This window comes from Orbicella faveolata, unplaced genomic scaffold (assembly GCF_042242905.1).
Source record: "Orbicella faveolata isolate gen_17 unplaced genomic scaffold, um_ofav_v1 contig_12, whole genome shotgun sequence".
Taxonomy (NCBI): Eukaryota; Metazoa; Cnidaria; class Anthozoa; order Scleractinia; family Merulinidae; genus Orbicella; species Orbicella faveolata.
In genome coordinates, this window is record NW_028301539.1 from 17,757,889 (window position 1) to 17,785,346 (window position 27,458).

The 27,458-nt window shown below is 38.3% G+C and overlaps 1 protein-coding gene across 1 annotated transcript; it reads left to right on the forward strand.

The window, feature by feature from the left end:
• The first annotated feature begins 217 nt into the window (after positions 1–217).
• On the forward strand, positions 218–27,458 carry LOC110060854 (transmembrane protein 135-like). Its single transcript, XM_089282612.1, has 14 exons — positions 218–478; positions 4,126–4,253; positions 4,959–5,085; positions 5,577–5,642; positions 7,818–7,864; positions 8,664–8,708; positions 11,417–11,518; positions 11,845–11,939; positions 12,514–12,593; positions 13,770–13,833; positions 14,440–14,516; positions 21,004–21,102; positions 21,541–21,608; positions 22,362–27,458. The coding sequence occupies exons 1-14, from the start codon at positions 323–325 to the stop codon at positions 22,462–22,464; spliced, it is 1,257 nt and encodes a 418-aa protein (XP_089138738.1). The 5' UTR covers positions 218–322; the 3' UTR covers positions 22,465–27,458.

Genomic DNA, 27,458 nt, shown 5'->3' on the forward strand with positions numbered 1-27,458 from the left:
CGAGCCCCTCCCCCTAACATGATCATCTTATTAGTGCCGCACCAAATTTCAGCTTCCTTATTTTTCTTCTGCTCACAGGACAGTGTTGTGTCGTCTTTTATTGTAAGAAAAGCCATGCAACAAGAGGCATAAGAGTTATAACCTACTTTACCTTTTGCGTGGAGGAAGTAGACAAGTTTATCTCTATAGGGGAGGGGTGGTGTGACCTTTGAACCAATTCCCAGGTCTTTAGCGATCACTTCTGAGAGAAAATGGCGGTCGTTTATGATCAACATCTTTACTCTACAATTACGTAAGAACTACTGATCACTCGGTTCTTGTCATGGTTGTTCTATCTAAAATACTGCATCCCTTTCATACGACGCTTTCGTGTCACGAGTTAGCGCATACATGGACTTCCTCGTGTCCCTCAGCGGCCGCTGGAGTGTTTCGTTCTTGTATGGTGGAATCCTTGAAGATCTATGGCCTTCTTTATTTGGTAAGCAACATCAACATAATCACGCGAATATAGACCTAAGAAAACACGATGTAAAGAAAATGAAACAATGACCATTTCACACTAAGGAAAATTTCTGGGCTATTGCGTATAAATCACAATGAAGCCAGCACTACACACAGCTCAAGGTACGACAAGATCTGGATTTCAGGAACTAAAGTTGACGCGACTGTTATAACTAGCGCCTTAGATGTAAGTCTCGTGCCCATACTGAGGGTCACATGAACTTCGATCCACGTCAACTTCCGCTTATGAACCAAATTTGCACTCCTAGATGAAAAATTTAAGCAGTTACAGCCGGGATCGACATAATTTCAAAAAATGTGTTATCTTGAATCAATAGAGCAAAATGTCAGTAGTCTCAAATAATAAATCACGGAGGCGAACTTTCTTTCGAATTATTTCAAACTCGGCAGAGGGATTGTCTTACAATTTTCCGATGATATATGGTCAATGTTCAACTTGTTTAATGGGTGCTTGGAGATGGAAACCAAAAATGGTGTGAAGCCACGTAAAGGATTTTATATATACATGTACAGCTGGACCCTGTTAATTTGAACTCAGTGATTTTGAATTTCCCGTTGTTTCAAACTCAAAACCATTTCCCTTGGATTTGCCTGTCAGTCATTTACTATCGGCCATTTCACACTCCCGCTGTAATTTTCGAACTAGTTTTTGTTTCCCCTGAGAGTTCCAAATAGCAGGGTTCAAATCAAGATTTTGAGAATTAGGAGAAGGGGTTTCTATGTATTATGATATGATTGGTTAAATCACAGGCATCTCAAACTCAAGATTTGTGGAATTGATCAAATAGTAATGATTTTTCTACACTTATCTAGTGGGATATGACTGCCTAAAGTGTGCGCTGTTGAGTTACACTTTAGGCCATTGAGAATTTGCGGGCTTAAATCATTAATTAATATTATATTGATTCCTCGAATTATGAGTTTGGGACGCCTGCGGTTAAATAGCTGATTGTTAACATCTTTGTGATGAATATTTGACAGATCTTTATCAATTGCGCTTGACTGCCTTACATGACTCTTACTCAGTGCTGGAAATAATTTGTCTTCTTTAACAGGACATGTGTCCTTTCAAATCTTCATTTTGGTCGGACATCTTATCAATTTGACCGGACACTAATTTCCATAATTGATTAGCGTAATTAATTAGCATAATAAAATTTACTGGCATACTGTAAAGATTTTTAATACAACTCGTTCAAAACTGCATTTAAATTTGATTTATTTATCATTTATGATGATTATATGACTTAATCTACAAGATGACTGCACAGATCTCTCCTGGTTATCTTCTGATTATATGTTCTTCAAGCAAACCTGGTTTCCTATTGAATTTTACCATTAAAGGGACACAGTCAGCTTTAGGACCACGCTGACTTGGACAATAGCTTCCTCACTTTGAAAAAAGTTCACCTCAACCTGAAATCAAAGTACATCTAGAAATGCGTTTCAATCTTTCCAGTGTTTTTCTTGATTTTCAGTCATTCACTGGAAAACCTGTTTTTGAGTGTGCTTTTGCTCAATCCTGTGATATTATTTTTATCATATTTGGTTAAAAACAGTATGGATCGTGTTCCTGTGATATGCAAATTAGCTATGAAATGGTATCTAATGTGCGTCTACACCAGCTGACTGTGTCCCTTTAAAGCAGGAGCCCATCACTAGGAGTGTACAACTACCCCAATTATTCCTGTCCTGGTGTTTTCACAGACCGATCTATTTTTAGTTTGAATTTACCGCGAATTCAGCCCCCCCCCCCCCCCAGGAACCTCAGTCATCAATCACAAGCATGGACTTTATAATTTCACCAGAAGATTAGGTCGACATGTCCACCTGAGGCCGCCATTTTTCTCCTTACTGATTCGAGCTCATGTAGACTGGAACTGACCTTTTTAGTGGGAAAAGAAGCCTAAAAATAGACCGTTCTGTAAAAATACCATGACGTAGGCTTAGTATGGGAGTTAGAGGCTCCTAGTGATGTGCTCCTGACCAAAGTTGACTCAAGGGTACAAACATGAAGTGCTAACAGCATATCGCAATGCACATAGTGCATAATAGGGAGATTTCTGAAGAGTATTTTATTTGGCAAGTACAGGAAAGATGAACACTTCTGCTTTATGATATGGCAGAAGCCCATAATGGGCTCCTGGATATGGCTGAGACTGTCAGAGTCAAGGGCCTAAAATTAAAAAAAATCTTGAGTCGCCATTTGGCAACTAAGTGATAACAATCAAGTAGGAATTTTACTCAGAAAAGAACTCAATGCATAAAATCTGTAAAGAAAAAATTTTCAAGACTTTTTTGGCCGCCAATTTTGTGTACGTAGCTAATGTAATGTCTCTGAAGGATTCATGCACTTCAAGAGACACAATCGGTAGGCATACATGACGTACTCAATGCTCAAGGATTTGCAATGCACTATAGGATGATTTCAAACACAAGCAGCCATTTGCAAGTTTTCCGATGTGAGGGAATCCTTTACAGCAAAGCAAAAGGATAGATTGCTCTCTTTTCTTATGCTGAATGCTATAGAAGCAAAGGTCTTTCGCTATGTAGTTCTGGAAGGACACAATGTCTGAGAAAATAACCGTTATTGATCGTCAACACAGAGAAATGTAGTCGCCATTACGGTAGCCTTTGAATGCAGACGTGTTTTCAGCTGTCGACCAGAATTTTTGGCCACCAAAGATAAAAATTTTAGCCGTAGTGGCGACCATATTGGTCGCAATTTTGAGCCTTTTAGCAATGTATCTAACCAAATCTTATGGATGGGCAATAACTTGGTGTTGGTAAAATGTTCGGACATCATGTCCGATCATAATGTGAAATTGGCCGGACATATTCAAAATTTGGTCGGACAATGTCCGATGACCGACTGTTATTTCCAGCCCTGCTTACTGTTTGTGACATTTGTGTATCTGCCGTTCCCTTTTAATTTTCGGTCTCTCAACCTTTCGTTATTTCACAAGTGATTCTGAAGGGTACTTTACGCTCTGTTACGAGGAGGAATTTTTAGTAGAGTGGAGCTGTTTGGCTGCGCGTTAGCATTTTTTTTAGTGGTCAAAGGCATGGTTTCCAGACTTTCCACTGTTATCTACATGTCGCTTCACAGAGATTGACAGCTCGCATGTGCTGATAATTTCTTTAGGTTCATTTCAGTATTGCAAAATATGTTTTAAGCTCTCTAAGTATTGGCCCTGGAGGGACAAAGTTTGAAATATTCTGTGAACATGTTGCTTACTTGCACTCTATATTATGTTGCAGGACCTGGCTGTTTGATTAGGTCAACTAGAACTGTTTGCAAGTACAGAAAAATGTAGATTCTTGACAGGTCTAATTACTTCATTGATTGATTTGTTACAGGTTAATTGCCAAGGGCGGATAGGCACATCAAAAACGAAGTCTACAGGTTACGCTGTCCCACCCTGATTGTTTCGCTCTTTGAATTATTCAAGTTCACGCTTGCCAAATTTTTTTTTCGTCCTCGCCAGAAGCTTGTTCGCAGGCTAATGCAGACAAGGCAACAAAATACTTAAGAATATTAATAACTTCCATTGCTTAGCCCAGTCCCCCTCTAATTAACTAAATTTGGTTTGTGGATTTTAGGTTGGTGGCATTTTGAGGAAAGCCGGTTTGAAATACTTCAAGTACCAATATGTACTAGATGTAATCCGGTCATCTTGTTTCCTGGCTATTAACGGTGGAGGATTTGTTGTCAATGTCTGCCTTTTAAGGTTTGTCTTTTAGTTTTCTCGTGTTCAGGGAAATAAGTTAAGATCATGATGGGTTGTAAAATTCATCTCGTCATCTCATCTCATTGCGCCTAAGACCGTCACATTCTCAAATGAATTCAACACTCTCTGTTCCATGCTGCCACTTTGGCTACATAATGTCCAAGTCTTCCACCCCACTTTTTTTCTCTGTTTCTCAACAGTCCTTCTCCAAGTAGTCTTCTCTCTCACCCTTCAACCTTCTGACCTCTACCCCAATGCTGTCAAACTATCATTAACACCCTCTCTCCTGAGTATGTGTCCTAACCAGTCCCTTCATTATAATATCATTGTGACACTCACTCACTCAATCCTTTTTGTGCTCTTGGGTACGTAAGGTCATTGCCAGAGACAGCCACTGCTGCCTGTCTTTTGCTTTCTTCCCTATATAAACACTCTGTGGCTGACTCTGTCTGCCTGCATCTCCCTTTCTACTGTCAGTCACCAGGTCTATCTCAGTCTTCCTCTAGCTCTTTTCCTGGGTGGATTCCAGTGCATGGTGACACTGCAGATGGCAGGCATGCCACATGTTAAACTCTGTTTAGAGGTCCTGAAAATAATTAATGTGTCTAGAGATCATATATTCTACAGCTGCATTGAGGAGACACTATTATAATAGTATATGTTAAAGTGTTAACATTCTTGTACTTTTTTATGTTAATTTTATAGGAAACTTCTAGGATGTTTCACTTATATCTCAGTAGTGTTTTTCCCTGGTCTCATAGCATCTTTTACAGCCATTATAACTGAAAAGAAAGGCCGCAGGGGCACTCTAGCACTGTATATGACAAACTTGGTAAGTGACACTAATTCTTACATTCCGAAACATTATCATCAATATGTTTTCAAGCAGACAGTTGGTGACAGTGATGAAAATGGGTTTGTAAATTTCATGAGTTTGAGTTCAAGTTTTGGATTAAAGATAAATTGTTGAATAAGTTACGATTGAGTTATCTCAGTCATGGCTTGAGATTAACCTTTTCACTCACTGGTCCACCAACTGATGAAATGCTAGAGTTGATGGAGCCATGAGAATTGTTAACTAAGCAGATTTTGTACTTGTCAGGTCTTTTGGTAGAGCTGTTATTTTTCGATGCCTTGCAATAGCTCGCAAGAGTTGGAATTGAAACTCTTATAACTTATGGTATTGCTCAGGACAAGTTAAGTTGAATGAACTTAGAATGTCTACCTTTTGTTGATCCAAAAATCAAATTGCACATGTGCAGAAGATTGCAGCAGGCCCGGTAACTGAGGTATATTAAACTTTTTTGTTCTCCATCATTTCAGGCTGTCGAAACAAGTTATAACATGCTAAAGGAAAGAGGACTAATACAACCAATTCCTAATGGAGAGGTGAATATTTTTCTCACAACGACTTTTTTCACCTGCCGGTACCACTAATACTGTTACTTCAGTTTTAACCTTGGATTGGCTTCTTACAATGAAACCTCTCTTTACAGACACTTCTGTAATGTGTGATTCTAGAAACTATCTGTAAACACTACAAGGAGTGTTATTGGTAATTCCAAGGGGGAGGGAAATCTCAAAGGCCAAAGTTGTTAAAGGAAAGTATGAATGAAAACTGGAATATCCAGCAGGATTGGGGCGCAGAAGGGTGAAAGCAAAATTCCCTCCGTAAGAGGGTTATGGAATTTTTTTTGGGAGAAACATAATGGGATACCTCTATATGATGGACAATCTCAGAGAAAAAAATCATTTTATTCTCTACCACTAGTGATTCTAGTGTTGATGTGGCTTCCTCTCTAAATACTCCAAAGGAACTTGGCAACTTACTCTAGCAACGTGAATTAGAATAATTATTGTAAGTTCTCACACACCACTGGGAGCCAAGCCAAGCCAAACCACGAAGCCTGACCTTTATTAACATACCAACATAACTGTACTACAATGGCACAAAAATGTGGCTAGAGAATAAATTCACTGCAACTTAATAGACTTAATGGGTGGGGCATGTCAGGCAATAGACTTTCTAAATGTCCTTTCCAATAATATTTCCATCGCTAGTTTCTCCATTGCAATGCGCCAAATTTTACCGGTGGATTTTTCCATCGGTGATGTAAATACACATTAACCAATGAGCAAACAAGTACTGACTATACGTCATGACATCACGCGCGATCAAGGACACAACTTGCAGAGCAAATGTCTGCTGAGTTCAAGTACCACAAAAGTCTTTTTCATTTAGCTTTTGTTCTCCGATATACTTAAGGATATGAATTTTATGGTAGCAGTTGAATATGGTTTATCCAACTTAATTTCAAGTCTTCGAAAGAAGGACAGGGAAAAGCAGTGGAAGGCGTATTTATCTGACCAATACGTGTTTGTTTACTTATGGACGCGATCTGAGCTCCTGCGTGATCTGGATTGTTTCAGAGAATTCAGTTTGGATCTTTCAAAGAAGAACAGAGCCGTTCCAGCAGTTTGTGTAATTGTTGCACTTTTAGTTGATATAATGAATGACCAAGTAACTTCTCTACAAAGAAAGGGCATCGCAGCAAATTTGCCTCGGCCGTTTTGCCATGTTGAAAGCATTTGTTGATTGATGAAGGACTTTTGGGAACAGCGATTTTATTCTCTGCCATTCGTTGTAACTTTGATTCTCAACATTATTTAATCAAGACAGCTTTACAGAATTAAACTTCTCCCCAACTAATTCCGTCTTTTTTAGTTAATTTGGATTCTTGTCGGTACAAGCCAGATCTACGTAAGTTTACAGCATTTGTCAGGCAGCTCTCTGGTCGATCGCTGGTTAATCTCTAATCTAGACAACCAATCTAGACTGAAATAATTCCTGATCGGTTTAAACACGGTTTTGATTTTTCAGGAGGCGTTACTCAATGGAACAGCTTTTGCCGTTTGTCAATATTGCTGACTACATACTGCACTGTATACAAATAAATTCACTTGAGTTAGGGAACAGTACTTGTAAACATTTTGATGGCAATCATTTTCTGCTTTGCGACGATCGCGCGGAGCACATGAAGTGAGAAATGTCAATCATGTTTTTCGCGCCAAAAATTTACGCTCTGATTCACATTCCTGCAAGTGAAACAAGTCGACCTTTCGCAACCTACATCGCTCGCGCTCACGCTCCTGACTTTGTCGCGCAAAGATTACCCTCTCGCCTTGCTCAATGGAGATAAGTAAGTCAAGGATTAAGAAAAGGTCGACTTGTGGCAAGTCTAGTCAGGCAATGGTGAATGACAAAACAGAAACTGAACCTTGTACTAGCCACGTGACCCGAAACCCCCAATACACTTGTACTCAAACTCCTGAGCTGTGTGTACGGAAAACGTGTTCTGCTTCATTCCATTCCTCAGCCAGCAGAAAACCACACTTGTCAGAGCAAACTGCCAATAATACTTATTTATTAATACTAGAGAGAATACCACAACATTGCAATTAAGTTATGCGAAGAACCTTTGGTTTGACTGTTAAGTTTGCTTTATTGCTTTTCATATAAATGGCATTTGGTATATGAATATTATTGCTCTTATATTTTGGTAGATTCTTTTATTCTGTGTGGCAACAGCCACGATGATGTATCTGTATAGGTAAGTTACTGTCAAACCTGCTATAGCCACAGCAAAATGATTTTCTCATTGTCTGTTCCTCAGTGGCTAAGGGGATGATTCTCCTTTAGTTAAGAAAGTTGAGAAATAACAACAGGGTGTTCAAAATAATATTTAGTAACTAACTTTTTTACAGTTAACCAATGCCAAAATACATGTAGATGTGTATTTGTCCCTTTTCCTTGAGCACTGGAAGATATATTCTATTTGGCCTGTGTTGGCAAAAAAGGGCTAAAATTTCATTTTCTGGGGACTGAAGTAAGTATTGATTTGTGTGACAGGAACTTACTCGATGCTCACAGTTTCTCACTGTCACGACTGTCTGAAATATAATCAGCTTTGACTGCATTATCGCGTCAACCCTTGGTTATAGTTATAGAACAGAAAAATAACAGACTTGTGAAAAAAATAGAGGTATGTTATATTATGCAATGATTAGACTTCATTCAGGCAAGATTTAATATTTAGAGTAATTTCCTATTTCACACCTCCTCTAGCCGAGGCCTGCATTTAAATTAAGATAACATCACAGGTTTTGAAGATTTATAACTACCCAGTTAGGCCAAATTTTTTCTAACCTTTTGCCCTAGTACCATGTCTTGAAAATGATGTGCCCTTAAGAAACAAGAATCTTCTGGCCTTCCATTGACAACAAAGAAAAATGTTTAAAATGTTCGGGTAATATTTTTCTGGTCTGGACAGAAATTGATTCAAGTGATAAGTATAAACATGTGGACATTATCATGTTTAGCTTTATCAATTTCCATTTTCTCTTTATTAGGAAGAAGGATGGTCTTACAGATGGACTTTTAAATAATCTAGTTAGGTATGTTATTCATTGTAACGAAGGAAGGATCCTCAAAAGTAATAATATTAAGTACACCTAGTTTCTGTTAACTAAAAGGAGACTTTAGTAGGTGGTGAGGCCAAATGATTTAGGGTGCTAGATTCAAAATCTGGAGGTCCCTGGTTTAAATCTTCCATCCTTCTGCTGTCTGGATTTGTTCTTAGTAGTCCCAAGTTCAACTCCTCAACTGTGTTGTGTAAATAGCCAACTGGTCAGCCTCTCACCAGTTGGGATTCTTGATAGTTTGTGTTCTATGTGCAACATTTGTTTATTTATTTGCAGTGTCCCCGATTAGTATAACAGTAGTAAATACATTTGACACTTAAAGTAATTTGTCTTTCTTTTATTTATTTATTTATTTTATTACTTGGGCTTTCCAAAGGAAACGTCTGAGGTATAAATTCGGCTCCATTTTTTTTTTTTTTTTTTTTTGCATTCAGTCACAAAACGCAGTTCAACTACAGCGCATGCGTGAAGTGTACGCGCATGCGTAGAATGAACCCTAGAGAGCATGGTTTAAAGCAACAGCCGCCTTCATGGAAAATTCCTCGCTAGATGAAAGCGAAAGAAATTCGATGGCTATTACGCTCAATGTACATACAAAGTCACACACCGTTCGCTGTAGACCCACACTAAAACTTGTGGAGCGTTTTGGGAATGGGTCGGTCTGCCAACTTTACGAGAGATCAATTTACGAGCGATCCTTCATGAGTGAACTTTCTATCGAGAAATATCAAGCGAAACCAGCTATATCAAACGAGCTATCTCATATTATGTTTACATATAAACACAACTGTGTATTTAGATGTGATCGAGAACCCAGTAGAATACCAGAAGCTACTCTGAAACGTCTCAGAAGAAAGGGCAGGAGACTGAAGGAATTTGTTTATGAGCGTATTCGTCTAAGCATACTGAAGTCCTCTTGGCTACGTCGTTATGTGAAGGTTAGAAGAGTTACAAAGAATGTTTGTAAGCTTCATACGAAGAGGGTAAGATTAAATAAAGTTGCACAACATGAGAAGAAGTATTTGTTGAATTGTTCTGTGAGGGTATATCAAAGGATAATTAAAATTGAAGTATAGAGCAAATCGGTATTTATCAATGTTTTCTTGTAATAGACCCATGTGTCTTTATAAGAGTCAGACACACGTATCAAACTATTGTAAATTTCAACTGAGTTCAGATATGGAGAAAAACCCTGGTCCTACTCCAATGTACATTGACCCTAGCAAAACAATAACGGCACCATATAGCCAAGCTAATGAGTTGGTATTTGGACAAAGTTCGGGACAACAATGTGTTGCAATGAGTTTATGCTCTTTGATTTACAATAACAAACAAGGAATCAATTCTGCTAATGAACTGGTGTCAATAATGAATATTGGAAATCAGTTGTATTCAAGTTTGTCTCAGTTAACCAGACAATCATTTTTAATGCGACCAAATTATCCACACTTTTAAATGTGTTCGAGACTGACTATGAACTTCAATACAGTGAAACCTACACTGATACTATTCATATTCAATTTCACAGTACTATCTGTCATCCTACAAAAGAACAAGATCAAATGAAGAGACAAATCACCGCCAACATGAACATTTCCCTTGGCGACAATGATAATATATACCAGTATAGGTGTACTTTTGTTTTATGTGGGTTACATTCTGTAACTGCAAAAATGTTAATCAAAATATAAACAAGAACAGATCATCCAAGAAACTGAACAAAGAACATTGAACCTCATGTTATAACTTGTGAATTGTTCCTCTGTTAGACTTATTTGTCATTGTTTCCGGTCAATACACAGGAAAACAACACAGCATTGATACCAAATATTGAGACATTTCCATCGTTTTGTTACAGTTTTGTTATACATAATTCCCAAAGTTTATGCTCTGCCAAGAGCACTCACTCTAGCTATATAATGTTGCAGTGGTTTCAGGGATTTTTCTATTGAAAACAATAATAATGAACTATTGAACAGTACTATTGCTTTAATCTACTGATTTCTGACAACTCCCCTTGGGTCAACATTTAGCAACAAACTATGACTCAACACCAATAATAGATAAAAAATTGCCTTCTCCTTGCAATTTAAGGCAAATACATTACCTACTCAGGGTTTGTAAAAGCCTTGAAAGTCCTTGAAGATGCTTGAATTTAAAAATAAAAAAATTCAAGGCCTTGAAAGTACTTCAATTTGAGGACTAGGGCTTGATTTTAGCAATGCTTTTCCTTAAGCAATTTTCAAGTTGGAAATTACAGCACTTTCATGGAAAAGCTGAGAAATAATATTAAACAATTATAAAATTGCTTATGCAAACCATTCCAAAAGCGGTCCTTCAATTCTCTAAAACTTGGCCTTCAAAGTAATTGAAAAGTCCTTGAATTTCAACCTTTGGCATTTGTAGGAACCTACTTCTATATGGTAATATATTATTTTGATTGTTTTCTAGTACCATAACAACATTCATTACACTCAGCAGACAAAAATAAACACAAGTAGAATTTTTCATGACCAGCAATAACGAAATTGCGTGACAACAGTGACAATCGCAATATGGCAGTCCCCTAAAGATAACTCCAGATGTGCGATATTGAAAGCGTGAGTTCACGCAGCCATGCGTCTTGTTTAAAAATTAATGCACCTTAGTGATTGTAAATTGTTCTATCTTATTCTTTTCAGGTTTTTCATGGGCCCAGATGGTTCAGGGCATCGTCAAGAAATTAGCTCTTCTCAAACAAGTGTTGCAATTGATAGAAGAGAAAGCCGGATGCAAATTAAATGGTTAGCATTTGATAGTTTATAAAAATTTCTTTCTCAGTCAGTGTACAACTGAGTTGTACACTGACACATGTTGGCCTGAAGATAACTCTAATAAGCCTTTCTAATTGAATACAGACGTAACCAAGAATTGAAAGGAGGTTCATCCGTCGAGGCAACTCTCAAGGGTTATTGGTTGACTATTTTGTAAACGTCTGTGGGCTTGAAAAAGCGCAACTGAATCATACAGAACTTTCTACTTGATAATGCAAACACATCACACGTGACAATGTAGAAACATTTTTTGGTCTTAGTCATGTGATGTTTGTGTAATTTTTTTTTTGTTACAGGTTATGGCCAACACTAAAGGCATTTGGTATTGGATATCTTACACAGCTAGCACCTCTCCTTTTAGGACAAATCAAGTCAATATTTAAAAGACCAGGTTTGTGTGACATTAGTTTCAAGTAGGTACATGTAGCTATCTATGCAACTGATAAAGGAATTTCCTACTGTGTAGATTAGTTGTTCCAAACTTGAAATGAAATACTGATCTTAGAGCAGTTTTCAATTGAGTGTCATAGAACCAAAAGCAAAGTAATCACTCTAGTCAATCACCAAGGACAGAGACAATCCAATGAACCAATCAAAACTAAAGAGAAAATGCATTTAGTTGGCACCTAGTAGTTAGGCTGTTTGTAAAGAACAAAAGTCTAAGTCTGGTTTTCACTAGTAACAGAGCTATGCCATGTAGTGAAAACCAAACCAACAGAGTCAGATGCAGAGTACAGATTCCACTTCTGACTCTGTCATTTATGATCTAGTGAAAACTAAATTTTCACAATCACAAGCAGAAATTTCTAGCATGGACATTCTTTACTTCTTGCACTATGCTTCTGACTCCCACAATCTAGTTTTCACTGGATCATATGTAACAGAGCAGTTCAAGTGAATAAGTATCATGGAATATTTGGAATACTGTTTTATGTACATTTACATTGATCTTGTTTTCCTTTCAGGAAGACTTTTAAGAACTTTTTACAACAAGGATTGCATCAGATGTGGGTTATTCCTTGGAAGTTTAGTGGCAACTTTTAAGGTGTGCATTTTTTGAGATTAATTTTTAAGGTACTGCAGCAAAACCAAATTATTTCAACCACCATTAAATATTATGAACAACCCAAAATGTAAATTTTTGAGGAAATTTCTTTTTAAACTGTAATAGTATAATCATAATCATATAATTATTGTTTTAATAGTACTAAATAGTTTATTATTGTAAGGGAGTGGGCCAGGTTTTCAAAGCACAATTAAATTAATGCTGGGTTCACCTGTTGTTGCTACCTACTGTATTTATTCGCCTATAAGCTGAGCGATTTTTGCAAAAAGTTTTACTCAGTTTTGGGAATTTTTTTCCGAAAAGGGGGGTTCGGCTTATAGCCGAGAGTTTTGAATAATTTTTTTCTTCGAGGCGTCATCAACAAAGTGAAAATCATCATAGACATTTCTGATTCGGCTTATAGCCAAGTCAGGTTCATGAAATTATAGAAAAACTCAACAAAAACAAGTCGTAAAATGTTGGACATTGAACTTTTATATAATAGGTGGCTCCTAAAGGAACCGTTTGTGTGTTAGTTATTAGCTTTCAACTAAGAGTTTACTCGCCATCAGTCTCGTCTTCGCTGTCTGTCTCGAACTCATCCTCCATTTCTTCATCATCATTGAGTTCCTGTGAGTCCTCGGTGTAGGTTGCGATGTCTTCCGTTCCGTCCATGGCATTGGAAATTCCACAGCTCTTAAAAGACTTCTTTACCAACTCCTCTGGAATCTTTTGCCATGCTTCTTTAATCCATCGAAGGACAAGGTTTCTAGTTGGCGCCTTCTTCTTTCCTGCCGGGGTGAACTCAAATGGCCCAGTGATCATCCACACCAAGTACTTTTTCTGGAGGTGATCTTTAAATGGCTTATTCAGGCATTTATCCAAGGGCTGCAAAACGGGGGTTAGACCTCCAGGGATGACTACTATGTTGATGTTGCGCCGTTGGAGATCGCTTTTGTTGGCATCGGTTAGGTGAGCTCTGAATGAATCCCAGACTAGCAGTGACGGTTTGTTGCGAGGGTTCCTTGGCAAACACTGGCGAATCCACCGCTGAACACCTGGCTCATCCAGCCATTCTTTTTTGTGAAAGGAAATGCGGAGAGAATCAGGAATGACGAGATCTCGTGGAGTCCGGACGCAAGTTACAAATATTATAGCAATGTTTTTTTTTTTCAGATTGTTGAGTGGGAGTTGGAACTACTAAGAAAGAAGAGAGATGAATTTAATGCCCTTGTTGCAGGTAAGGCAAAAAATATTTAATTAAGACAGGGATATAGCACCATTAGCATTGTGTAATGTTATTTTCACCTGGTATACATTTTTAAACAAATGTTAAGGTAGTCAGGGTTGTAGAATCACCATAGATCTTGTTTACGATCTCAGGTTTTTCTGTTGGGTTAGTCTTCCAATTCTTAAGAAAAGATTGGACAATCAGCCACTCACTACAACAAATATAGCTGCCAACTTAAAAACTTTATGATAACCTTGGTAGCAGTAGATTTAGGGAGGGGGCCATCTGCCCTTCCACTTATTGGAGCAGGAAAAGGCCTTTGCTCATCCCAACCCCCCAACTTTTAAGGCAAGGAAAAACCAATCCTTATCCCTCCCAGGCCCCTCCTACCTCCTTTCGGGGCTTTGGATCCTCTCTCCACTCCTGTGTTATAGAAAGTTACATGACAATGACTCTTAATTCTTTTGCTTCAATGTCCAAGATTGATGAAAAGTTATCTTTTGGGAGTTTAGAAGGAATGCATTTTTTCTTCTTGCTGTTAAACTTGTGAAAGCAGTTCCCCTTGGTCATAGTCATTGCAAAACTGCATGTTAAGCATCTGCAATTGTTTTTCAGGTGGTTTAGCTGGTCTGTCCATGATGTGGTATAGGAGCTCAAGTATAGCATTGTATCTCGCCTCAAAACTTTCCGAGGTAAGAGTGAAGGAGTTTTTGCCTTTTTTTTTCCCCCTAAACTGTAAGCTAGTTCTCAAAGAGGAATAAAAACAATATCCCATAACCAAAAAGTGTTAAACCCTATTCTTCTCTGTTTAGTCTTTGACCTGTTCTCTCTACCCCCTCCCACCTCTGCTGCTCAGTTGCACTTCTACTTTGCAGATAAGCCAAAGCTTGTCTTTAAACTTATGCTGTTTTGTAGCAAACATTAAAAAAAATCATTCATTTGTTGTAAGTAATGATTTATTAATATAATGTAAGCATTATTGATTATTATGGTTTACCTAGTCATTGTAAGTGAACTATGCATTCTATACTATTGTAAGTTAGTTAGTAATGTAATGGAAGTAAGAGATTTGATCTAATATATTGCATTGCAAGGTAAAATAATGTAAGCTGAACATAATTCCACTCTGTTCATGAGCGTAATATGTTTCCTTTCAGTCTTCACATCACACAAACTCAGTAAAAACTAAAATCTTATCTTTTATGGGTGCTTGTGTCTCCATATTAGAGACTGTTGCAAAGCTATTTTGGTTTAATTTATTGTTTGTGTGGGAGACACAGTGGCTTCATGGTTAGTGCACTCGTCTCCAGATCAAGTGGTCTGGGTTTGAGCCCTTGCAAGGACTTGGGCAAGACACTTACTCTCATAGTGCCTCTCTCCACCCAGGTGTATAAATGGCGAACTTAATGCTAGGGTAACCCTGCAATGGACTAGCATCCCATTCAGGGGAGAGTACAAATACTCCTAGACACTTCATGCTACAGAAACTGGGATAAGCTCCGGCCTGACTGGTCCCTTTGCTCGTATACAGAAGACTGAGCTTCAGCGTGTAGCACATCCCCATTGTTTACATGTGCATGATGAGTGCCCACTAAACGCAAAGTCACTACCATGTCATGTGTACTCAGTAAAAATGAAAATATTCAATTCTTGAATTTTGCATTTTTACAGAGTCTTCATGTCTTGGTCTAAGACACTGGAACCTAAGTCAAATGGGAATTTTAGCTTTATTTTACTGTTTGCTATGTATTCATTCAACTGAGCCGTAGTGTGTGGAATATCCCCATTATTTACATGATAAGTGCCCACTAAACTCAAGGTCTCTATATATGTCATGTGTGCTCAGTAAAAATGGAAATCTTCAATTCTTGAATTTTGCATTTTTACAGAGTCTTCATGTCTTGGTCTAAGACACTGGAACCTAAGTTAAATGGGAATTTGGGCTTTATCTTACTGTTTGCTATTTATTCGTTCAACCAAGCTGTAGTGTGTAGAATATCCCCATTATTTACTTGATAAGTGCCCACTAAACTCAAAGTCACTACCATGTCATGTGTACTCAGTAAAAATGGAAATCTTCAATTCTTGAATTTTGCATTTTTACAGAGTCTTCATGTCTTGGTCTAAGACACCGGAACCTAAGTCAAATGGGAATTTTAGCTTTATTTTACTGTTTGCTATGTATTCATTCAACCAAGCTGTAGTGTGTAGAATATCCCCATTATTTACATGATAAGTGCCCACTAAACTCAAGTTCTCTGCCATGTCATGTATACTCAGTAAAAATGAAAATATTCAATTCTTGAATTTTACATTTTTACGGAGTCTTCATGTCTTGGTCTAAGACCCTGGAACCTAAGTTAAGTGGCAGTCTCTCTAAAAGCGGTCCACTGCATTTCTGGTCGGAAAAAAGTTTTCCCTCAAACTTTTCTCAGTGAACTATCTTGGGTCATGAGTAAATGCAAAGACTTTAGTTTTTGCAAATACGTCAAAATAATTTTTTTAGAGCTCACAACAATCATAGCCGGAAAACGCCTAAATTTGAGCATTCCAATGACGGAAAATTTCCTAAATTGACAAGCTCGCTGCTCAAAGACCACCAAACGTAACAACAAATTGTTATTATCCCTACATTAAGTGATCCTTCAAGTGTAAGAAATGCACGTTACTTTTGATATATTTTGTTTTGGGGGATCCTGAAAATTAATCTATTACCCCACCCGTTATATCACTTTCTGAAAACCTGCCAAAGTAGCTTGTCTTCGCTGGCGTTTATTTCCCAAGTCCAGACCCGGCCGCTCAAAACTCCAACTGAATTCTGCTAAACAAGGGTTGGGAAGCACAGAAATGTAAAAATACCTTGCGCTTTTTATCTTCCTTTCCCACAGCGACTTCGAACTTTCTGTGCTTTGTGCAATTCTCACACTTCATTATGCAAATTACGTTGTCACGCTAATTCAGATTGTTTTCAATCAAAACGCTCTCACATTGTTTTAATTAATCATGCCACGTTTAAGATACAGGGATCCAACAAAAACTAAAACTCAGAAACGGTTTAAATAGGTAGCATTGCTGAATTATTAGCAGTGATCTCCAGACGCTTTATGGAAAAGTCAGGAAAACGTGGCCGGAATATTTGCAAATTTAGTCACAGTCCATTACTTCTATTAGTCCTGTTTATAGACCGGTCAGTTTGCTAAACTTTTCTAGTGTTTTGATTCTTTCTTTCCATTTTCTGCTGATGTTTCTAAAGTGAACCGTACTATTTAGCCGATGTTAAAACTTGAAAATTGATATCAAATCTTGACAGAACGCTGTAACTGGAATCGACAACATCGTGACCTTCATAGACTTCGTAATCTCAGCTGTGTTGCACAAGCCACAAATATTTTACCTCCTTATCTGCTCCAGACACTGCAAAGTCAACCAATATGTACAGGTTCGTACAGTGTGTATTCGCTTTAGCAATACTCATTGTCTTACAATGCAACCTTGCTTGCTCTTTGGTTATAATGGATTGCGATGCATTTGGAAAACACTTCAAAATGAGCATCGACTTGGTGGACAATTATTGTTCTCCTAACTAAGTGAGTACTTCTTTATTTAATAACGTTTTCGTAACCAAATCACTCAGATGACTCTCATATGTTTTACTATACTCCAGAAGAGCGAGAATCAGGATGATCAAAAAGTAAACACGAGGATGAGGACGGGTTGTGTTGTGGTGAGGGTGTCCTGACCTAACAGCTATGTGAACTCAGATCCCTCTCAGGGACAGCTAATTTGACCTTTTCTCTATGGGGCAGTGCCCCTATTACCTCTGAAACTGCTTTCAATACATTACAGCCGGATAAAACAAAATGTTTTAACGCCTGTGCTATGTAACAAAAGGTGTGTAAGAAAGTTACAATTTGTTGTACGAACCTGAGCCGACTTGAACAAGAACATCATACATTTGATGGCTTTAGCCATTTCAAGATTCAGTGAATATCAGCTCTTTGCCGCTTTCTGGTTCCTACCAGGACGCCCTTGATGTGCTGGATACTGACAGGCTGTTCTGGGTCGCCAGAACTCCCCATACGTGTGCCCGTGCTTGGCGCATACGGACATTTGCGCGACAAGCGACTCGTCTAAATCAAAAAGGTCAGCCCTCGCCAAGATAAGCTGTCCCTCTGTTATGGTCTCTCGTGACAAATGGATGGAAGCAAGGTGACTTTCTATGATGTCATTGCATTGAAGTAAGCTAATGATACCCGATGTTCCTAATGAATCCCACAACGGTCTGTACACGTGCGCGATAAAAAGCACGACATTTTGTTTTGAGATAGGTATCCGTTTAATCTGATTTGTCAGACACAGTGGTAAAATTTAATCATGTAAGCTAGGCTTTAGCCAAAACACTGCACAACTAGCACTGAAATTTCTTGCCAAAAATGCCCCTGAAATTAAATTACAAAATTGATACTAAACGAGGCCACCAAAATTAGTTATAAAATTGCCTATTCCTGTTGTTGGGCGGTCGCTTCAACGGGTAATAGAAAAAGCCAAAATTGATTTTTTGATATTAATTCTAGCCGCGCAAACTATTTCAAGTTACTAAATATTTAACTGTGCTCATAAATGATACGGATATACTAATCCACGAAAACCTCCAAAGCTAAACCATGTCGCCTTTCAACTTTCAGTTGCCGAATAGAAGATAATAAACAGAATAGAAGCTAATTGAATTGAATGCATTGGTCACAAATTGTCGATTTCAGTATTCATTGTAGAAGCCTTTCACACATAGTAAAAGCTGAATTTTACATGTTTAAGTATTAGAACCCTAAGTGCATGCAAATATTGAATTACACATATTTCTTTTTTTAAATCGTCAATAGAAGAAAAGCTAGATTCAAAAACATGAAAACGTTTCCCGATTATATAGACCAAGTTTTACAGGCAACCAAATTTGCATAATACTTTGGAGCCACCACATCATTTCCCAGCGATTTCCTCACGGCACGGTACTAGGTAACAAATAAGTCAACACTTTCAGCTACTTAAGCCGTTAATAATTTTTATTTTTGTGTAATCGTTTTTATTTTACACTTAAGGTGAAATGTAACAATGTTAAAGCGTTTTGAATGTGAACTTGCGTGACAACCTAATTTGCATAATGAAGGGTGAGAATCGCACAAAGCACAGAAAGTTCGAAGTCGCTGTGGGAAAGAAAGATAAAAAGCGCAAGGTAGTTTTACATTTCTATGTTTCCTAGCCCTTGTTTAGCAGAATTCAGTTGGAGTTTTGAGCGGCCGGGTCTGGACTTGGGAAATAAACGCCAGCGAAGACAAGCTACTTTGGCAGGTTTTCAGAAAGTGATATAACGGGGGGTAATAGATAAATTTTCAGGATCCCCCAAAACAAAATATATCAAAAGTAACGTGCTTTTCGTACCCTTGAAGGATCACTTAATGTAGGGATAGCAACAATTTGTTGTTACGTTTGGTGGTCTTTGAGCAGCGAGCTTGTCAATTTAGGAAATTTTCCGTCATTGGAATGCTCAAATTTAGGCGTTTTCCGGCTATGATTGTTGTGAGCTCTAAAAAAATTATTTTGACGTATTTGCAAAAACTAAAGTCTTTGCATTTACTTATGTCCCAAGATAGTTCACTGAGAAAAGTTTGAGGGAAAACTTTTTTCCGACCAGAAATGCAGTGGACCGCTTTTAGAGAGACTGCCACTTAAATGGGATTTTTGGCTTGATTTTAATGTTTGTCATTTATCCATTCAACTGAGCCGTAGTTAGCTTGCGGGGAGGCTCTCGTGTTTTGGGCCGGGAACGCGAGCGAGAGAGACACGCGAGACACCACCTCCCCCCCCCTCCCCCCCCCCCCCGCCACGTCTTTCGTTCCGATCCGCAACGCGCGTCGTTCGTAAACTCGCTCGCACGCCAAAGCGAAAAGCCAGATAGCTGCGCAGGCTAAGCCGTAGTGTGTAGATTATCCTATTATTTACATGATACTTGCACCCTTCACTCCAAGTCTCTGCCATGCTCGGGCCACTCTGTTAAAACTTAAATTTTTAATTTCAAGTTAAGACTTAAGTCTTAATAGGTACGCTTGTGCAGGTGCTTAAGTATGATGCCATTGTTGTTTCAATATAAGTTATCATCTTAAGATTTTTACCGATCAGTTCTTTCGAAAAATTAATAGTTGCCTAACGTGTTTATATGAAGTGCTGAGGTAAGACTTTCCTCTTAATTTCACATTCAAACGAGTGTCACGTAGTCTTGAAAGAGATTTGTATAGGTCTTGCGTTGCCTTTTCCTGTGCGGCTTTCTTTCAGGCTTTCACGGTCAATTGTTTTCGGTGTCGTACCGAGACGAACGGTCAGGAGCCCCTCGGACCACGTGACCCGAAAACGATTGACCGAAGCGAAATATCGAGGCCTAGAACTAGGCAACTAAAGGCAAGGTCTTACGTGGCTTAGGAAAAATAACGGACTTCCTTCTTTCTGTCTTGTGCTCAATAGAATCCAAGAGTTATAGGGGAGGGGGCCTTATTTAATTTGAATTTTCGTTAGGCCCGAGAAACCTTTAACTTGAACTTTTTCATAGCTAGCTCCGCAAACGGGTAAGATGAACGATATCCTGGAGTGTGATTGGATACCCGAGCTCAGAAAAATGGTGTTCTGTACACCATTTGATAAATCCTTTGTTTACCAAACTTGTTCAGTCAAGATGGCTGGATATTGGCCTCGTTATTTTCATGCCTGTTTATGGACCGAGACGCAGTTGGCCAATATCTTGTCACCTAGACCTCTCAGTCAATAAACCATATTTATTATATGGCCAGCTCCGTCAGCGGGCAAGATGAATCAAATCCTGTGCTGTGATTGGCTACTCTAGCGGGCAAGATGGAACTATCTTGCCCGGTCGGGACTACCCGCTGTGTCCCGCAAGGAAAATTTCCGCGAAAGCGATATAATAAATCCTTTATTGACCAAGCTTGTTCGGTCAAGATGGCTGGATATTGGCTTCGTTCTTTTTTTGCGCGTTTATGGACCTCGACTCCGTCTCGGTCCATAAACACGCAAAAAAATAACTTGACCAATATCCAGCCATCTTGACCTCACACTTGGTCAATAACCCATATATTTTTTAACCAGGGTAGTAAATGTCCTTGCACTCTATTACAGGTTTTGTATAAGCGCGGAATTGCAGCAGGAATTCTACCATCTATACCTTACGCTGAGATTTTAACCTACTCATTCTCAACTGCCTTCCTCTTTCATGCGGTAAGGACATTATATATCTCTTCATCACATCTCTAGGGTGAATATCCATAACTCACATTTAGAAGCCAGTGATGAGGGTGCTGTCTAAAATGCCAGTTTTATGCCCACCTTTAGATTTTTAGAGAATGCACTCCTTCGACATTGTCACCACATGGCACTTGGTTATGTGATACATACTTCCCTAAAATATTCTAGAATCCGTTTCTAGGAGCGAGACTCAAAGTTATGTTTCATAATATCTAGAAATGCAAAAATTTCAAAGGAAAGTCCAAATTGTTCCCGAACACGATTTCCAACCGCTAAGACGTGTAATAAGTATTTTATATCGAGGTTCCCTTCCCTCTCCCACCCGGGGAATTTTGTCGCCAACTGGTGCATATTAGCACTACTGACCGCCTGACTGAGGTATTCTAACAGTCATAATTTGTTGTTTTTTAGTGCGTCTGGGAAGTTCACAGTGTCCGGCCGTCCTACTGGCGTTACTTGAATGTCGTCACGGCCAAAAGGTTGGGGCAAACTCATTCCTCTGTTATGCATCACGCAAGTTTACAGAAAACGCAACGTGACTGTTTTGCAAGTGACTGAGCAGCGTATTATTACAGTGTGGTCTAATGAGACTCCCCAAAATAGAATCTTGAACGAAAATGAGATTAGGTCGATGTATAAAGAATGTACGAAATAGTACCGGGGTTTGATAGTTTCAGAGAGATGTTTAGCAACAGATAGGTAAAGAAGACTATAACCAGAAATTTTAATGAACATTTACGCGAATGATTTTAAAAATCACATTTCTAGAGTTTAAAGAAAGATTTCTATGCTTTCTACTGATACAAGTGTATAAATTTGATGTATACACTTGTCAAGTTATTTTAAAATGACTTTTAGGAGCTGCAAGGGAGGTTTCTGTGGGTTGTTTGGAACTACCCAACAAATATAAAATGACCCAACAGTGATATTACTTTTATAGAAACTTCGATCTAATTGAATGTACGTTGACGTTGGATTAAGTTAAATCTTATTTAGTTTTGAGTTAGATTTTTCAGTTCATAGTGCGCTTTATCAATGGCACCTTGTTTACCGCTAATCCCGCACCGAGATCTTTCGCTGTTCCTCTTAGCCGTGAGAGATCTGGGTTTAAGATTAGTCTAGTTGAAAGACTAAAATGTACACATGTCTGTGTGGTAGAAATAAAATCTATTTTTGTAATGTATATGTTGTCTCAATTGTAAACCGAGTTTGTGTTTATTGTCTGCACGCAGGTTTTGTGAGTTAAACAGAGAGAAGGCAGATGAGTTATTTGGTACAGACAGCGCCAGGTTATTTCCAAAGAAAGACTTGTACAAGTCGCTAAGGAGAAGGTAGCGGTATTGAAAGCAGTAGAATTTAGAATAAAGTGGAACTGAAAGGTTTTCATCTGAGTGTCGAAGGTAAACCTTAATTGTTTTGGTTTTGCTTTACTGCGCTTTGTGATTGGTTAAAAGAATTCGTGCCACCTGTTCAACCAATCAGATGGAAAATTTAAATCAATCACAACTTGGTCGCCCGCGTTTTCCAGCGCTTTGCGCCGGTCACGTGTATCTGCATCGACCTCTCATTGGTCATCGTGTGGTTATCGTCTGTTGTGGCTGACCAATGTAACTCGCACTCAGCTGAAAACTACTCCTATAATATATAGAATACATGGCTACAAATCTATTTTAGTATTTAAAAAGAACGCTGGTAAAAATAACATGTAAGGGTAACCGGAGATTTGTTTCGTATTTTTTTTGCCCCCTGTACGGTCTGAAATGATAAGTCAATTATAAAAAAAACCCGGCTGCTTTGCCAGGTTTTTGTTGGAACTCGCGTTCGTAGAGTTTCGACGTTTATCAAGTTTCAAATTTTTTGTAGAACGTGGGAAGGCAATGAAGTTATATTCTATTTTAGCAAGTAGAGAATCACATTTACTCAAAATTTGAGCTATTCAGAATAGAATGTTAAAAATATTTTATACAGCAGTATGAACTTTAGTTGTAGTAGTATTGGCAACACACGCGTGCCAAGAACCATGAAAAAAATCAATTAATTAGCCATTTTATTTATTTATAACTTGACAAAATGGCAATTATACTATAACAATTGAATTGTTATTAAACCCAGTATTAATAGACTAATCTTTTAGAAGAATACTAACTGAATTAGCGCAATCTCTTAGTAAGTGGACATGAGTAATGAAGGCGACCATGGAAATGCATTACAATAATTGTACAGCTGTTTTCGAGAAAGTTTGTCCAACAGAAGAGTAAAAGCGTACGCGGCAATGTCGAAAGGTATTATGGGTAATAATTGTTCGCGGTTGCGTAAAAAAGGAGAAAGGTATTATGGGTAATGGTAGTTAAACCTTGACTTGATTGAAGCTCAAGGTGTTTCAGCGTGAAAGGAGGAAACATTACAAACACGTGTATTCGTGCTTTCTGCTTCCTCCTTGCCGAAACACCGTGAACCTCAAGCAACGATAAACTATAACTAACTATAATACCAGTATTGTCGCATACGTTTTAATGGTTTTGTGGGAAATCCTTTGTCTAAACAGCTGAAAACAAACTTGAAAATGTAGTTTTTACCTTGGCTAGCATTCCCAGTGTAACATTTGGCGAAAGAGTTTTCATCTCTTCTTTTTTATCCGCCCGTGATGAAATTTATTACAGATTTATCAAATCGTCGGTTACAGTTCTATTTTAAGTCTCAATCTTCCCCAATCTTAGCCATTTTTGTACCTTTGGTTTATTAGTAGATCTTAAGTGATACATTTTTTTTCCTTAGTGAAATCATTCCCAGTTTTGTTTCTATATGAAGGTAATTTTGTACGTGGGAAAAACAGCTTTGTATATTAATTAAATGAATGCGCGCGCTCTGATTTGTCAGTCAGCTATGGTTTATTGTGCCAGTAAACCCGTGGAAATTTCGCGTGTCTTCTGAATTATTTATATAAAAGCAATAGACCACAAGTTTCTATGGTTTAGAGACATTATAAACCACTTGGGATGTTGGAAGAACACTCGAAGAATTCGTAAATCATTCGCCTGCGGCTCGTGATTTACGAATTCTTCTCGTGTTCTTCCAACATCCCGCGTGGTTTATCAGCCTATAAACCATAAAAACCTTGTGGTCTATTGCTTAATAATTCGAAGGCGATTTCGTTCCAAGTACCTTCGTATCTTCGTTAATTTCACTGAGTTTCTAAAAAACGACAACAAACACTGTCCAGCAGTTCTTCAGCATTATTGTCAAAACGCTTGTCGAAATCACGGAACAAAAATTCAGAAGACAATGGAAAATAGCGTTTTTGCTTTGAACACCTATTTTCGTAATTGATAGTTATATATTTTTTGTAGTGATCTTTAGTGAATGAAATAAAAATCTCACGACTATCGTACGGAAATAGCTTTTTTATTGAAGAATTATGTGTCCTTTGTTCATTTGTAATTTTGTTCACTGATTGCTTGATTGATTGATCGATCGACGGTCGATTGATTGATGGTTTTTGGCCGGCTTATTGGCTGACTGATTGATTGATAGATTGATTGATTGATTATGTCATGCGAAAAGAACTAAACAGCAGAATGATGGCTTTCCACGTGCTTTATACATCTTGGTGGAATTTTAAGCCATTCTTCGCCAAAATACAAGGTAAAATTATAAAAATAGACCCACATCAGGGATTGCGGCTTTTGTTCGCGCAAGCTACTTGAATGTTTCTGATACTTTTAGTCATCTCCCAGCTTCCTAGCTTGCTCGAAGACTCTCCTACCACCTTAACACCTTCTTTTACTCTCATGTGGGCAGCACAACAGCTGAAAAATCGGTGTAAAATGAAAACCTTACAGGAAATTCAAGGAGTTACTTGTTTCGCAACAAATTTCGGGCGTGCTACCGTTGCCTGTTGCTGTATACGTGTGATTTTTATCGTGCCAGTGCGATGCGATCTTGGACGGAAACGGGTGGGATGGTCGCATGCATAATAGGGATTGAAGTAGATTTAAATACGGTTGTAAAGATTGTAACAGGATTACAATGAGTTTGAACCTGAGTTATTTACACCTTGGTACATTTAATAGACATCTTCGCATTAAAAGAGCGTGATATTTTCCCGTTCTTCGTTAGATGGAGGTGGTAAATTTTCGTTGTCGCTCTCTGGACTTGAAACTAACTCACATATTTCGCTACAGCTTTTCCCAGAGACATACTCAACCTGTTTGAATAGTTAACGGCGATGCTTGAAAACCGAGTATTAATTATCAAAAGACGGCGTCTCTGGCGGGAATACTTAAATTCCCCATTTTACATAAGAAACGATGTTGATGGTTAATTTTCAGTCGAACACTCAAAAGTGGACGTCAACCTCCTAAACATCTTCCGAGTGCAGCTTAATCCATGCAATGAAATGACACCACACGGATAAAGAGAACATTTCTGACCTCCGTAAAATTTTGGCCCACGAGTTCCGTAACACTGCTCAACTCACACCTAACCTTTACGTTCCGAAGGCTCAGTTTAAGGACGTTCGCACTAATCCTCCGTAGGAAAAAAGATGGCGACTGGTACATTTACCCACAGTTCTTAGCGCACGACAACTTTAAAAACGTTTATGAAAACGTACAGAAAAGGTATAAAATCTTCAAACCCAGGCTACTCAATGTTCTTTGTACAGGGACAAATCTTATAAACATTTGGCTTTCTTAGTGCCTTATAGGCTGTGTTAGGTTCGCAAGGCATTGTGGTAAAATGTACAGCCGCCATCTTGGACGTTCGGTAACCCCTACTTTTCTTCCCAGAAACAGGTTTTATTTACAATTATCTTCACATTGTCCTAAAATGAACAAAAAACCGATGTGGGAAGTTAAAAAAAAATTTTCAAGATTTCTGTCCACGGGACATCGAATCCTGCCATCTTGCGGCTGCAAGGCGCGTGAAACTATGGTCGCTAAATGCGAACTTGTTCTTTAAGAAACTTCACCAGTTGACTAAATTCACTTAATAGGTCCACTTAACAATATTTGGAAGAGAACATTTCACTTCAAAGATCTAATTGCAATATTTTTGGGCTTACAGACACTGTGGCCTTATTCGCTAACGAAGCCCGATTTTTTCAGATTTAGGCTGTTCTTCCGGGCATGTTCTCTCCAAAACGAAGTAGGTGACCCCCCATTGTTTTTCACATTTCTGACATAACTAAATCATAATCTTACAGTGGTAAAAGTCTCAGAAAAAAATCAGTGTTGGAAAATTTTTGCGCGAACGTCCTTAAATAAGCCAGTTTCGATGTTGAGATGTAGACATTATTCTCTTATCTAGTACAGAAGACTTGGTTTGAAATTGTTTCCAACGTGAACATTAGTTGTTGATCGAGGTTGATTGACTTGACTGAGAATTTTAAAGGAAAGTTCATTAATACATTATTTTATTTTTCTGTCGTAATTTTTTTTTAAATTTTCATCTTTTATCTTTTAACTTACTAAACAAGTATAAGCTACGAGGTTGGACGGGATTAAATGATGGGTGTAACTTCACGGAAATGATTATCCAGGAAAGATTTGCTCCGGATACACTGAGTGGGTTTTAATCCCATTTTTCTGGGGATTACTTGAGCAACACCCATTATTGTTAACTTCTACATAAATTTTATTTTGTTATTTGTCGCTAACGTCATCCAAAAACTTGGTTAGTACATTTTACAAATGACAAACAATGTAAACTTTCAATCTCGCAGGATTACAGAAATAGTTTTTCAAGCACGTAACTAAATAGATGCAAATATGTGATTTTCTTTACAAAATAACTAAAAGAAAAACCTCAACTAAAGAAATTTTAGGGGCCTTTGATCGGACTAATAATTTTCTCAGAAGAGTTTCGGACGTTTAAAAGGAAATTTCAAACGAAGTTTTCCGATGCCATTGATTATCCCGTCAAAAGCCAAAAGGCGCCTATTTGCAAAAAAGTACTCCCAACTTTTGTCTCCCCGGCCGGCCGGGATAGTCCATCGTGAGATTTTCATATTCAGTGCCTCAAACTTGATCTTTTTACCGACGCCGCCTGAAAATGTCCTTATTTTGAATTCTTTGTGATATACCTCTCATTACTTTTTTGTTACGGAAAAAGAACAAGTCATTCTTTGGGCGAGCCTGCGTGAGAACACAAAAACAGCGCGCGCGTTTCGCTTTTCGCGCTCTGCGCCGCTGCAGGCTAAGCGCGCGTGGGAAAGTTTGCAACAGAGCGACCGTAGAGAGGAACTTGGGACGAGCCGAACAACAACAACAACAACAACAATCTTTATTTCGTGCCCAGAAAACTTTTACAGTAAAAATAAATACATGCAA

Excerpts from the sequence above, each read along its gene's own strand:
- LOC110060854 (XM_089282612.1), top strand. The coding sequence starts at position 323 with ATGGTTGTTCTATCTAAAATACTGCATCCCTTTCATACGACGCTTTCG. Across the intron at positions 7,865-8,663 it reads ACGATGATGTATCTGTATAG|GAAGAAGGATGGTCTTACAG; the intron begins GTAAGTTACTGT and ends TCTCTTTATTAG. Across the intron at positions 13,834-14,439 it reads ATTTAATGCCCTTGTTGCAG|GTGGTTTAGCTGGTCTGTCC; the intron begins GTAAGGCAAAAA and ends ATTGTTTTTCAG.